At 34.5% G+C, this 13,100-nt stretch overlaps 1 protein-coding gene across 1 annotated transcript in view; it reads left to right on the top strand.

Annotated features, from left to right (window-relative positions):
* Positions 1-11,815, top strand: part of LOC121369111 (leucine-rich repeat and calponin homology domain-containing protein 2-like) — a 139,321-nt gene extending 127,506 nt beyond the window's left edge. The window contains exon 20 of the mRNA XM_041493991.1: positions 2,960-11,815. Within this exon, the coding sequence (XP_041349925.1) occupies positions 2,960-3,073 (114 nt within the window). The 3' untranslated portion in view covers positions 3,074-11,815. The remainder of the gene's footprint in view (positions 1-2,959) is intronic.
* The last annotated feature ends 1,285 nt before the right edge of the window (positions 11,816-13,100 follow it).

The following is a 13,100-nucleotide window of genomic DNA, read 5'->3' as shown; positions in this document are numbered from 1 at the left end:
CCTAGTTTTTGAACACTATGATGTATTTTTCACAATTAGAGCCGTTTTTGATGACTGAAATAAGACACTATGATGTAGTTTTCACAATTAGAGCCGTTTTTGATGACTGAAATAAGACACTATGTTTTTTTTTTCACAATTAGAGCCGTTTTTGATGACTAAAATAAGATACTACATACATTTTATTGTTTATTGTTATTCGAAGTGTTTCTGGTCATCCTGGTGTTTCTATAATACCATGAAATGTATTTTCTCTATTTTTTTAAATGCACATCTTTTTGAGAAGTAACGGCTATGAAGACGAGCTCCTTGTTTCAACATCACAGACTCTTGTTCAACTGTATTGTAACTTGATTCAGATGTCTTACACATTTGTAGCATCCATTTTCATGGACTAAAACTACGCTTTGCGGCTTTAAGTAACTTTTAAGTCAGTTCACCAGATTTTTACCTAAGTGAACAATTGTTCCTTGACATGAAGTATATCTGCGTAACCAGGGACCCATCAATTTCACAAAACATTGTAAGTTTACATCTGCGACTAGCAGTTATACCGGTATAATGTTTACATGAGTTTGGCATCTATTTCACACAGGAAATTATATCAGTACAGAAGATGGAGCATTTTAAGGAATAAACGGAATTGAAATATATATGTATTTTAGACTAAGATAGTTGTACTATTTGTAGTGATGAGAATTATGCTTTAGTCGTAAATTTACAATTACGTGCAAAACTACATGTGAGCTTATGATGTTTTGTGAAAGTGGGCCCAGATTAATCTTAGATTTTGATAGTTTGTCACATATAACTGACTGGCAATTCACGTCATTTTAAAGGTGAATTAACAATGTGCATTTCTTCTATATTATATTTGTACTGATGTATGAAAATAGTAAAAGAAAATATTAAGTATTTACTAAGGATTACATCTTTGAAGGCAGGGCTTCTAGATTATGGTAGCCCCACTCCCTTGGCTAGTGGTATTCAATGTTGGGCTAGTAAATAACTACTATTGCCATGCCTGATGGCTAATGGGGAAAAAAAGAGAGTCAAATGTTGCAGTTTATTTTGTAAATATGAATATCCTGCCCCCATGCCAAGCCCCCAATGTTTGTTTTTAAGCTCTATCTCCCTCTTTAGGTGACGTATCTGATTATTACTATTATTTAGTAAAACTGTATTAACTTAAAGTAAAGTAGGGCTAGTGAATTTGTAATCGTGGCTAGTAAATTTTTTAAATCACAGATCCCATGGCTAGTGGATTTTATAAAAATTCTAGAAGCCCTGCTGTAGGACTATAACCGCATTGTTGAAGCATGGAGTACGGTGTACCGTATAGGTTATTAAAGGGATATTGTAAATGAGTCACTAAATTGTTACATAGACAAATATTTCTGTCATGTTACTCTGTAGATAATTTTGTCTTGTTAAAACTTGTGCATAACATTGTTAAATGTTTGCCATGCTTTAATAAAATACAGTCATTTCATTCAGTGAGTGCTCTTTTCTGTACTGATGTTTGCATAATTGTACGGTGCTGTGGGCAAAGGTGAATAGGGCTGTTATGTAACATTATATGAAATTTGGGGGAAATTGACTAGGCTAAAAAAATGTGTGCCCTTTTGTTCAAAAGTAGATATGCAGATGTGCAAAAATATATGGTGCCAAAATGGATATGGTGACATGCAAAAAATATGTGGAAAGATGGGTAGGGTAGAATGCCAACTTGTATGCTATTCTGTGCAACAGTGGATAGAGTGATGTGCAAAAATGTATACTGTCCGATAGGGAAATGTGCAAAAATGTATACTGTCAAATAGGGTGATGTGCAAAAATGTATACTGTCCGTCACATGTAAAAGTAGATATGGTTATATGTGCAAAATTGTATAGTGCTGCGCTTGGCCTGTTGATCACCGCTGATAAACCATTCACTATGATTAGCCTTTAATTAAAATAAAAGGACGTTATTAAAAAAAAAATAATAATAAAATACTCGATACAAATACAGTTCACAGTATGTAATAGTTTAATTATTGAATCAAAAGTCCATCTAGCTACCAGCCACTTAATTTGAATTAATTTGAACAGAAAAAGCAACAGGTAAGTAAAAGATCACATGACATTAATTTTATTTATATAGTTTACTGGTCTTTGTTCTTAAACAATGTCATTGTCAGTGTTTGAATGTTTATTGTTGAATTTGTGTTTGTCATTTTCAGTTGAAACAAAATATATATATATATATATATATATATATACCTGTATATTACATTGCCGGATGCCACACGGCAGAATCTGGCAACATTTATGGTGAAAAGTCAATTGCTGCCAGTTGTTTTGTTTCCTTTTTAGAATCATATTATGATTTTATGTTTTAAATATGATTTAATACTTGTAGAATGGGTGGAGGGGAGATGTAGCCCAGTGGTAAAGCGCTCGTAAGATGCTCGGTCGGTTTGGGATTGATCCCTGTCAGTGGGCCCATTGGACTCTTTGTCATTCCAACCAGTGCACCACGACTGGTATATCAAAGGCCGTGGTATGTGCTATCATGTCTGTAGGATGGTGCATATAAAAGATCCCTTGCTACTAATGTAGTGTGTTTCCAAATGTTTGATATGCAGTAGCCGATGATTAATAAATCAATGTGCTCTAGTGGTGTCGTTAAACAAAACAAACTTTTATTTATTTAATTTTTTCTAGGGTAGGGTATCGGTATTCTGTGTATGTGTGCCTATTCACTTAAAGGAAACATTTTGTGCAAAATATTGAAATCAAATCTGGTTGATTTTTATTGATGAGTGCGCAATAAAATCACCATTGCTATCCATAGTCTGAGGTTTTCCCGTGTTCAGGTAGAAGCAGCTTTACTATACTCTGAACAATAATGTTACTAACTTTTTACTTTTTGTTTTCACTCATTAATAATGTTATAATCTTGTTTATGTTTGCAGGAGCAGGTGTGTTCGGCACACGACTTACTGGACGAGCGCGGGATCTGTCGAGTGGCCATCACGGTCGCTGCCCTCGTCGCTATCGGCACCAACCCGAAACAGTCGGCTGTTTGACGGTTAGGGGAGCTGCTAGGGGGCGTTGCCTGTCTCTTTATTGTGCTGGTTCTTCTGCTCACAGCCTCCGAACAAATGGGAATTCCCGTCTATCCCTACATGTAACTATGGCAACCATAAACTAAACTCAGCATCATGTAGATAAGACTTTTTTTTATTTTTTTTATTAAGTTTTTTTATTAAGTTTTTTTAACAAAAGATGTCAACATTTTGTACTTAATTTCACCTCTCTTTTTTAAAGTTGGACAAAATAAACATTCATGAAATGTGATGTTTCTCATACTGATAATATTTTTGTGGCAATTATGAAAAACTTTTTGCCAAATTCCACTTTATATTTAGTGAACAACACCTTATTTTGGCCTGTATACATCAAACGTCAAGGTCATGTTACGGAACTAGCCGACGAGACATACTGTATCTCAGTATTGTTGAATAATCATGAAGTTGTAAATACCAACATTACATGTATGGGTTTATTTGTGAGGTTTTTTTTTTCAATTCAATATTTAATTTTTATGCATTCCTGGAACAGAACATACCAAATAAAATCAACCCATCTTTGTTTTAGATTTTAATTTATGTTTTGTGCGATGCTGATGTTGTTAAAAATGCCATGATTCATGTTAGAAAGCGGAATTTCACAAATTTAATATCATCACTTGGGCATGTTTGTAAAACATTGGTTGAGAAATTGATCATTTTGCTTTCATTTTGTATATAGCACTTGTCAGTTTTTCATTTGTTTGTGTGTGTACATGTATGTGTATAAAATGGCCCTATACTTACATAATACATATGTCATTTACCTTCTCCATCTCAATACTCAAATATGGAGTCAAGACTCTTTAACGTCATGGCAATGCCATTCAGTTTGAATTAAACATGGCATTACTGTTCAGTAGCATGAGTACACATTTACATGTGCTCATGATAAGAGTCAGAAAAGAAAAACATTTATTGTTTTCAAAACTTGAAAACTAATATTGTTTGAAATTTAAAAAAGAAAACGTTTTAAAATTTAGAATCAAATGATAAACAGTTATCAAAGAGAGTAATACAAAAAAAAAAAAAACCAATTGCTGTTGTATTTGTAAAAACTTCAAAATTAAAGTTATTTATTAAATTTTAAAAGTCTTTATTCCTTTCATAAATGAAGTGGAATAGCAAATAGACTGTAGACCTAAATAAATGTAAAGACTGTAAACTACATTCAAGTTATTAACTTGACATGTATAAAATAGCTTCTTTGTTGTTTCTTCAATTTTAAATTATTCACAAATATATTCATTAAAAACAGTCATGTTTTTGATTTTATTAGTACTTAACAAACCCTCAATAATATTATGCTCTAATCGGATCTCAAAATGTATTTGTCACTTAAACTGAACACAGATAATATTGTTTCCACGGCAACATGATCTAACTAGTACTGTGAACATTGTATGATGTATGTGATCTCATGATTCAGTCATAATATGGGATTCAGTGTGATTTCCTCTTATTGTTCTTAGTTGTAAGACTAGTCAGAGCTAATTACGCTCATCAAATGACAATTACAAGAAATGTAATTAGTACGGTACTTTAGATGATTATCGGCTTCAAAATAATGACCAGTTCTGTTTTCCTGAGGTGAGGTTTCATTAATGTCTTTTTATTTTCACCTTCCACACACGCACATACAGACACACACACACACACACACACACACACACCCACACCCACACACCATTCACCCATCTCCACATGGTTTCTCCTTCTTGCTTCAGCCCTTTTGAGTCTGTCTGATTTTTCCAAACTAAAAGGATCCACACATACACACATTCATGCACAATCATAAAATGTCTGTTCTTCTCAACCTGATTGTCCAATACCACATCCCAGTCCTTGTCTCTCCAAATATGAAATGCACATCTTTAGTATCGAATCCGCCATGTCTCAGTTTTTTACTTGGCCCCATGCTTATACAAGTTTTAGTCTACCCGTAACTCCATGGCAATGCCATACAAATTATACAAGTTTTAGTCTACCCGTAACTCCATGGCAATGCCATACAAATTATGTGTGTGACATGATGATTAGAGATTTGAGACTGGACTGAGACTGATGGCCAACTGTGGGCTTAGCCTCGTCATGCATGCATGGGACAGTGGTCAGTGTTCAGTGGTCACTTCTAGCATTGTTAACCAACATCTTGCAACCATCCATAATGCTCATCAACTGCCGGCACAGATACATTCATTAGTTGATTTAACGGGAGTGTCTTGAATTTGTAGTCACGGTAACTAGTTTTCAGACAACACAGCCTTTCTAATTTATTAAAATTAGAATCTGTTCACATGGACATCGATCTTTGAAAAACCCAGAAAACATTGCACTCGTAGTATCAATGTTAGAGGGGACATGCAATTGGTTAAAATTGGGGTGGGGTGTTTTGCACCCTTTAGATTGAACTTATGAGTGTTTAGGGGTGTGTTTTATATTAAAAGCAGTATTTGCTGTTCTGTCTTTGGGATGGTGCATATAAAAGATCCCTTGCTGCTAAAGGAAAAATGTAGCGGGCTTCCTCTAAAATACCATATATGTGAGAATTACCAAATGTTTGACATCCAGTAGGCAATGATTTAATTCATCAGTGTGCTTTAATGGTGTCTTTTAAACAAAACAGACTTTAACCAGTGTCTATAGTATATTAGTGACTACAAACTCAAGATATAGTCCCTTTACGGATATTAACATGCATTCCTCTCATCCCTGCATCAATAGGGTACATGTGTCATTGTTTTATGTCATTGTTTTTACACCATTGTACATGTAAGTTATTTTTATGTAAATCAAAATTGTACATTTATTACACCATAGCAAATAGTTGGCATATTTTAATGTTGTTGTTTTTTTGTTAATATCATTTTCTCAACCAATGTTAGAGGCTGTCATGCAGAATAAACTCAGCTGTATTGTATGTACAGAAATTGTTCAATGGTATTACGCAAAAAAAAGTGCAATATATTACGAGTTAATAAAAATAAAAATAATATATTTAAAACAAGTGAAAACATTTAACCAGAAATAGTGGCAATATTTTACGAACCACTTTGCCGACAAGCTCAGATTATCGTTTATTGTTTGTACTCCACATTTCATTCAGTTTTGGTTATTTTTATTAACCTATCTCAGTTTGGAAGAAAAAAAAAAAAAAAAATTTCTTCAGAAAAACGTTTTAATAGATTACATTTATGTTGCAGGGTAAACCTGTTTCTACTTTTTTTCTTTTACTCATGTTTTAGTACGACTGCCATTTTTCATTTTAAATTATTTTAAATTTTATATCGAAGTTTAAAGATCATTGCTGTGCAATGACACAAGGATTTACTTCACAAAGAGAAGAAAAAAGAAAACACTTTAAATATATATATACATACCAATGCACATTATTTATAACTGTCATATGTAATAAGCACATTTTCAAATTAACAATTAAGAAATGTAACTGAATTTTTAATTTTTAATTAAACCTTTTTCATTCACCCAATAAAATTAAAGATTTGCAGGAACCTGAGTTCTCTTTGTGTTTTACTGTGTAACTTCCGTAATACTAATAGGAATTATTAGATTAACTAATACATTAAAATTATGCACCTACAAATCAAACATTAAAGATCACCTACTTGATCATTTGAATTTGAATTAATTAATGAAAAGTAATATAACAGAATATATTTTCAAGTACGTGTCATTAAACATACCATCTTGTTTCACCTTGCTAATACTCGTCAGGCAACAAAAACAAAGATTTCTTTATGGCATTAATTGTTTATATTTATTAGTTATGATATAAATATTATGGTTTTATACTAGAAATAGATTTTAAACCGCTTGTATCATCTTAAATATATTATCAGTAAAAGTTAATTTTTTTTTTTTTTTTTAAGTTCCTTAAAATGTATTCTGTTTACCTTCTTTTGTTTTTGAATGAATCTCAGTTAGCTCAACGGAATAACACTGCTGTTAAGTGTTGTCAGGAAAAGCTCATCAGGTTACTTACTCAGTGGACAATGACCGTCTACAGTTCTCTTGGACAATCATTTAGTTTTGCTCAGTTTATGACAATGGACACAAGCTAATAGGAACTTCATATCTGGTGTTTGCTTAGTTGATAGAGTACCGGCCTTGATGGTGTCGTCTTTAAGCCATCAGATTTAAGGCTGGTAGGTACTGGGTTCGCAGCCCGGTACCGGCTCCCACCCAGAGTGAGTTTTAACAGCTCAGTCAGTAGGTGTACGGCCACTCTCTCTCACTAACCCTCTGTCCTGGACATACAGCCCAGATAGCAGAGATATGTGTGTCCAGGATAGCACACATGAACCATAATTGGATACAAGCACAACAAACCAGTTGAATGAATGATAGCATGCTCACCTGAGGTGCTTGTGTTACAGGACCAAACCTCTTTAGTGGACCTATTGGGTGTTCTCCCAATCCAACCAGTGCACCACTACTAGTATGTCAAAGACAGTAGTATGTCCATACAAAACAATCCCTTGATGCTAATGGAAAAATTAGCACGTTTCCTCAGAAGACTATGCATCAGAATTAATATTTGACATCCAACAGCCAATGATTAATAAATCAGTGTGCTCTACTGGTGTCGTTAAACATTAGACAAACCTTAACTTAATTATTTTGACTAGGGGTGGGATGTAGCTCAATAGTAGATAGATAGATAGATAACTAGATAGATAGATAGATAACTAGTTTAACGTGCTCATATACCACTGGGGTTTCGAACACGCCCATCCAGAGTCCGACCTCCAAGTTAATATAGATAGATAACTAGTTTAACGTGCTCATATACCACTAGGGTTTCGAACACGCCCATCCAGAGTCCGACCTCCGATAAAATTCGTAGCTTGACTTGGGACAGGAATCTCAATAGTAGAGCATATTTCAGACATCAGATAACCATTGTTTAAAATGTGCTGAGGTGTAGTTGAAACAGACATTCCTTCCTTTTAAAACCCAGACTCGAGATTGCTGTAGATTAACAGTATGTTCCCATATTAGTTTGTGTCCTGTAACATAATACATTAAAATGATTATTTATAGTCGCAAGCCTGAGGCAGAGTGGTTTATATTGTCGGTATGCATTTACAGAAGGTCAGACCCAGGCCCCTAGGAACTGAAGGAGGGGGGAGTGGGAGGAGGGGTCTGTTACCCCCACATGAGGACAAAAAATGTATGGTTTTATTGTCCTTCTCTATAACAGTAGAGATTAAAATCTGTCCACCACAGATTGTGCCCTCCTCAGTAGAGATTATACACCTACACACACACTTGAGAGATATGGTTCCTGCATGAAGTACAAGTAGTGGTCTGAAACTGAAATACCAAGTGTCTGTTAATTACAACACCTGGCTTCACACTCTTAATTACACACTGAGATAAAGAAATAAGGGACCACTTTGTATTGTACACCAACTTTCAGTCGGCATCAGCGTCATAATGTAAAGTACAAAGGTGTAACGTGGAATTGAAAGAAAAGGAAATATTTTATTTAACAAAACACTCGACACATTTTTATCTGCGATAAATGGTGTCAGATGTAGGATTGAATGTCGAGAATATGAAACACGGTTAACTTTCTGATACTACTTTACCATACATGTAGTTTCACACCCAATAACCGATGTATTTTTCGTGCTGGGGTGTTGTTAAACATTCATTCTTTCTGATACTATGGATGGTACTGCAGTCACTCTTTCCTGTTAGTGTTGGTGCCATCCCTTATTTCTTTAAATCAGTGTACTTAACTGGATGATATTGAATAATAAAAAGGTGGTGTCTTAAAATAGGTGATTATGTCACCAAACTAACAGATAATTATAGTGAACATTTTCATTGCAAATCCCAATTTTATCAAAAATACAAGAGCACACATGTCCATTCATGTACAGTCAATCTTCGTTATCTCGATGCTGATAGGACATAATCAATAAAATAACTCCATGGGTCATTGTATTATTATTATTATTATTAAGAATACATGGTCATCAAAAAGCATGTTTGTAAAATTGGGATTTGCGAAACCAAAAATAATTTTAAAGAATTAGAAACAAAACAATTGCTGTTAAACCACTGTCATTAAGGAAAGAAGAACCAAAAATATTACTTGGAGCAAGGATTTGCTTTAAGGAGGATGAAACGTTCAAACAGGCAATCGACAAAGTGCTCACCTAGCAGCCAGTTATCTCCCCTGAACTTGTGTGCGATTTATATTACCACATCCACAATCAAGTGCTTCCAAGTTGATGTTTTGTGCAAGCCAAGTCATTGAGTGTTGTGTGTCATTGCAGGTTTTTTTTTGCTTTGGCTTATACAGTACACACCACAACATTAAAATCAACCAGCAACACAGGTGGGTTTTTGAAGTAATAATTGCCCAGAAGCTCCTTGAACCCTTAATTGTAGGTTTATCAGGCATTGATATAAGTCGGGAATGGTCATTGATACAAGTAGAGAATGGTCGTTGATTAAGTCGAGAATGGTCATTGATATAAGTCGAGAACGGTCGTTGATGTAAGTCGAGAATGGTCGTTGATGTTGATGCAAGTCGAGAATGGTCGTCGGTGTAAGTCGAGAATGGTCGTCGGTGTAAGTCGAGAACGGTCGTTGATGTAAGTCGAGAACGGTCGTTGATGTAAGTCGAGAACGGTCATTGATACAAGTTGAGAACGGTCGTTGATATAAGTCAAGAATGGTCGTTGATGTAAGTCGAGAACGGTCGTTGATGTAAGTCGAGAACGGTCGTTGATACAAGTTGAGAACGGTCGTTGATATAAGTCGAGAATGGTCGTCGGTGTAAGTCGAGAATGGTCGTCGGTGTAAGTCGAGAACGGTCGTTGATGTAAGTCGAGAACGGTCGTTGATGTAAGTCGAGAACGGTCGTTGATACAAGTTGAGAACGGTCGTTGATATAAGTCAAGAATGGTCGTTGATGTAAGTCAAGAATGGTCGTTCAGGTTACTAGATTAGATGTCAGGAAAGTTGAGAATGGTACTTTGTTCTCCAAACAGTCTTATTAATCAGAAGTTTCATCACCTAAATTTTAAACAGATATTTTATTCAGATATAAAAAAAGAAAAAAAAAGGGTTTTATAATAGTAATAAGAGGAATTGTAAAGCTGATGTTTTGCAGCATGTAGGTTACGAGAGGCGCATTCACTAAACTTGGTCACCTTTGAGATCCTGCTGTGCAGTGCTTACACTTGTGAGGAGGATGAAATATTGTTTGAGAGAGCTTTGTGAATTAAGACCCTGGGCCATGTTCCACGAAACGATCTTAGTGCTGAGATCACCGTAAGTGTATAATTACTACTGTATGCACTTAAAAATATCTTAGTGGAACAAGTCCCTGATGACCTGTACATGGGTTACTTCACACACTATTTATATTGATGCCTGCTTTTGGAACTACATTTTTACTCTTCATTTGTTACACCATCAATACGGGTGGTTAGAACAGACTGGAAACCACCTAGGTGATCATCCATGTCTTGTTGATTTTATCATTGGTTTGTGTACTGTATACAGACTGGAAACCACCTAGGTGATCACCTGTGTCTAGTTGATTTTATCGTTGGTTTGTGTACTGTATGTATATAGTCTGTGAAACAGACTGGAAACCACCTAGGTGACCACCCGTGTCTAGTTGATTTTATTGTTGGTTTGTGTACTGTAGCTACTGTAAATGACATGATTCAGAGTTCATACAGATCATTGTCTGGACAAATGGTGTCCTTTCCATAACAGTAAACTTTCTAGTTAACACAGTCATTTTCTCCATTTCAGTACTAAATAGAGAAAATTGAAAATAATCCTCCCAAGTTAAAAAATATTCATTGGCGGTATATTTCAGTGTTGACCCCAAAACAGTGTTTATTGTTGGATTAAGACATTTTGTTATTGAATTATGAATTTGTAAATGGATTGAGGTCTAATTTATTTTTAATTATGTGCAGGAGCTGGAAACTGAAACCTTAAATGGCATGCAATGCTATCTTTTTGGATGTCAAAAGTATCCATTTTCAAAAATAATTGTTGGGTCATTAAAGTGTTTTAAAATCTGAATACCATTGGAGGATATGGGGAGAACCTGAGCCACTCACAGAATGCCAGTCTCCTATAGTTTTGCATTAATAAAAGAATAAATAAATAAAGAAGATATTATTAGAAGTAGGGCCTACTCTGATTTTGGTTTTGTATGAATTCTGAACAGTTTTGCAGCAATGTTTTCTATACATTTTAATTGATTAATATATTAGAAATTGATTCTTGTCATTACTAGTAATGTTTAGACAGTTGATTACAATCTATGCAAATTGTATCTGATTTACTTTGTTCTCCTGTATTGCTGAATGTTAAAAAACTGTAAATTATGTAATACTGCAAATTGCATCACATTCTGTGCAAATAGTAATGCAAAAAGAGTGCACATTGTATCACAAACACTGCAAATTGCATCACATGCTGTGCAAACAGTAATGCAAAAAGAGTGCACATTGTATCACAAACTGCATGACAAATTGCAATTTGTATTACCAACCCTGCAAATGTTTGACAAATTGCAAATTGTTATTACATTAGCATTGTAGAGGAAAATATAGTATTTTAGTTTAATTAAAATTCAATATTTTAATGTATTTGTATAATTTATTTGTGAAAATAAAACTATCATGTAATTTATGTCTATGACCATATTAGACTTTATAAATAATTATGTTTTTTTAAAGGATATTTGTAGGTTTTACACCCTTGCCAAGTGAATCATAAAAAAAAGTAGATTCTTTCTTTGCTTAACCAACCACCCGTTTTGCTCACCTCTTAACATGGACATTTGCATCACAGCCATGGTTTTAAAAATATTGATACGAGAAGAGGAGCAAGGAAAACAACAAAAACTCAGTCATTGCTTTTATCTGTTCATCTCATTTACTGCTGTATAGTCATTTCTTAATTTATTCAGGTCACTAAGGGCAACAATGGACATGGGAGAAAGCATGACCTATTGTCGAATTTCGTACATTTTGTAATTCAGAATACCCAATTTTGTAAAAACAAAGTATTAAAAAAACCCACACATTCTTCTTTATTGAATTTAAATATCTAATTAGCCCAGCATCTCTGTTGCCCGAAGTATCCTAAAAACATTTCTACTAGTCATCATCACAGTTTTCATGTCTACTAAGTTTTTTTTTTTTAAATATAATCATTTAGTAATATTAACCATTTTGTTTATGAACTTGCTCCCAGGAGTTCTGTAAAATTATATATTTTAAAAAAGAGGTCAAGGTTGTATCTGCTCTAAAGTAATGGAGGTGGGGTTTAGTAATACAAAAAAAGGCATTTTGGGTGGGGTCTTGGAAATAATGCTGTGTTATATTTAACAAGGTAATCATAAGTACGTACATTTAGAAGACATTGATGGTATTCACATGAACCAGTTTCACATTAAAATACCTTGTTACTTTACCAAACCAAATGTTTGTTTGTTTGAACCATTTGTTGCTATCTTTTAATGAAGTCTGAACCATTTGTTGCCATCTTTTAATGAAGTCTGGAACTACATTTTTGCAATGCCAATCAAGATTGGTTAAATGCCAATTTACTTCAGATGGTCTTATGACTGTTTTATACTGGCATTAAAGCCGCACACTCTAGTTCCATCCAGCGAAAATAAATTATAATTTGGTTAATCTACAAACCTGTAACACACTTAGATCACGTTTTTATCAAATGGAGTGAAAAAGCAGGTTTTATATCGATAAATACCATGGGAATCCCCATGTCCCTTGAAATCATTTTGAAAGTTAGTATTCTGATGTCACCAGTAGATGTCGCTCGAAGCACAACAATGCCTACATCACGACAAATTTCACAGACTTGGGGTGCGTTCGTTTCACCTCTCCTGGACATGTTCCAACTGTTCTGTCCTGGTTGTATCCCCTCTCCAGATATCGTAAGACATAGC

This window comes from Gigantopelta aegis, chromosome 1 (genome assembly GCF_016097555.1).
Source record: "Gigantopelta aegis isolate Gae_Host chromosome 1, Gae_host_genome, whole genome shotgun sequence".
In the NCBI taxonomy this organism is placed as follows: Eukaryota; Metazoa; Mollusca; class Gastropoda; order Neomphalida; family Peltospiridae; genus Gigantopelta; species Gigantopelta aegis.
The sequence above is the reverse complement of the archived record's forward strand: the minus strand, read 5'-3'. Positions and strand labels throughout refer to the sequence as shown.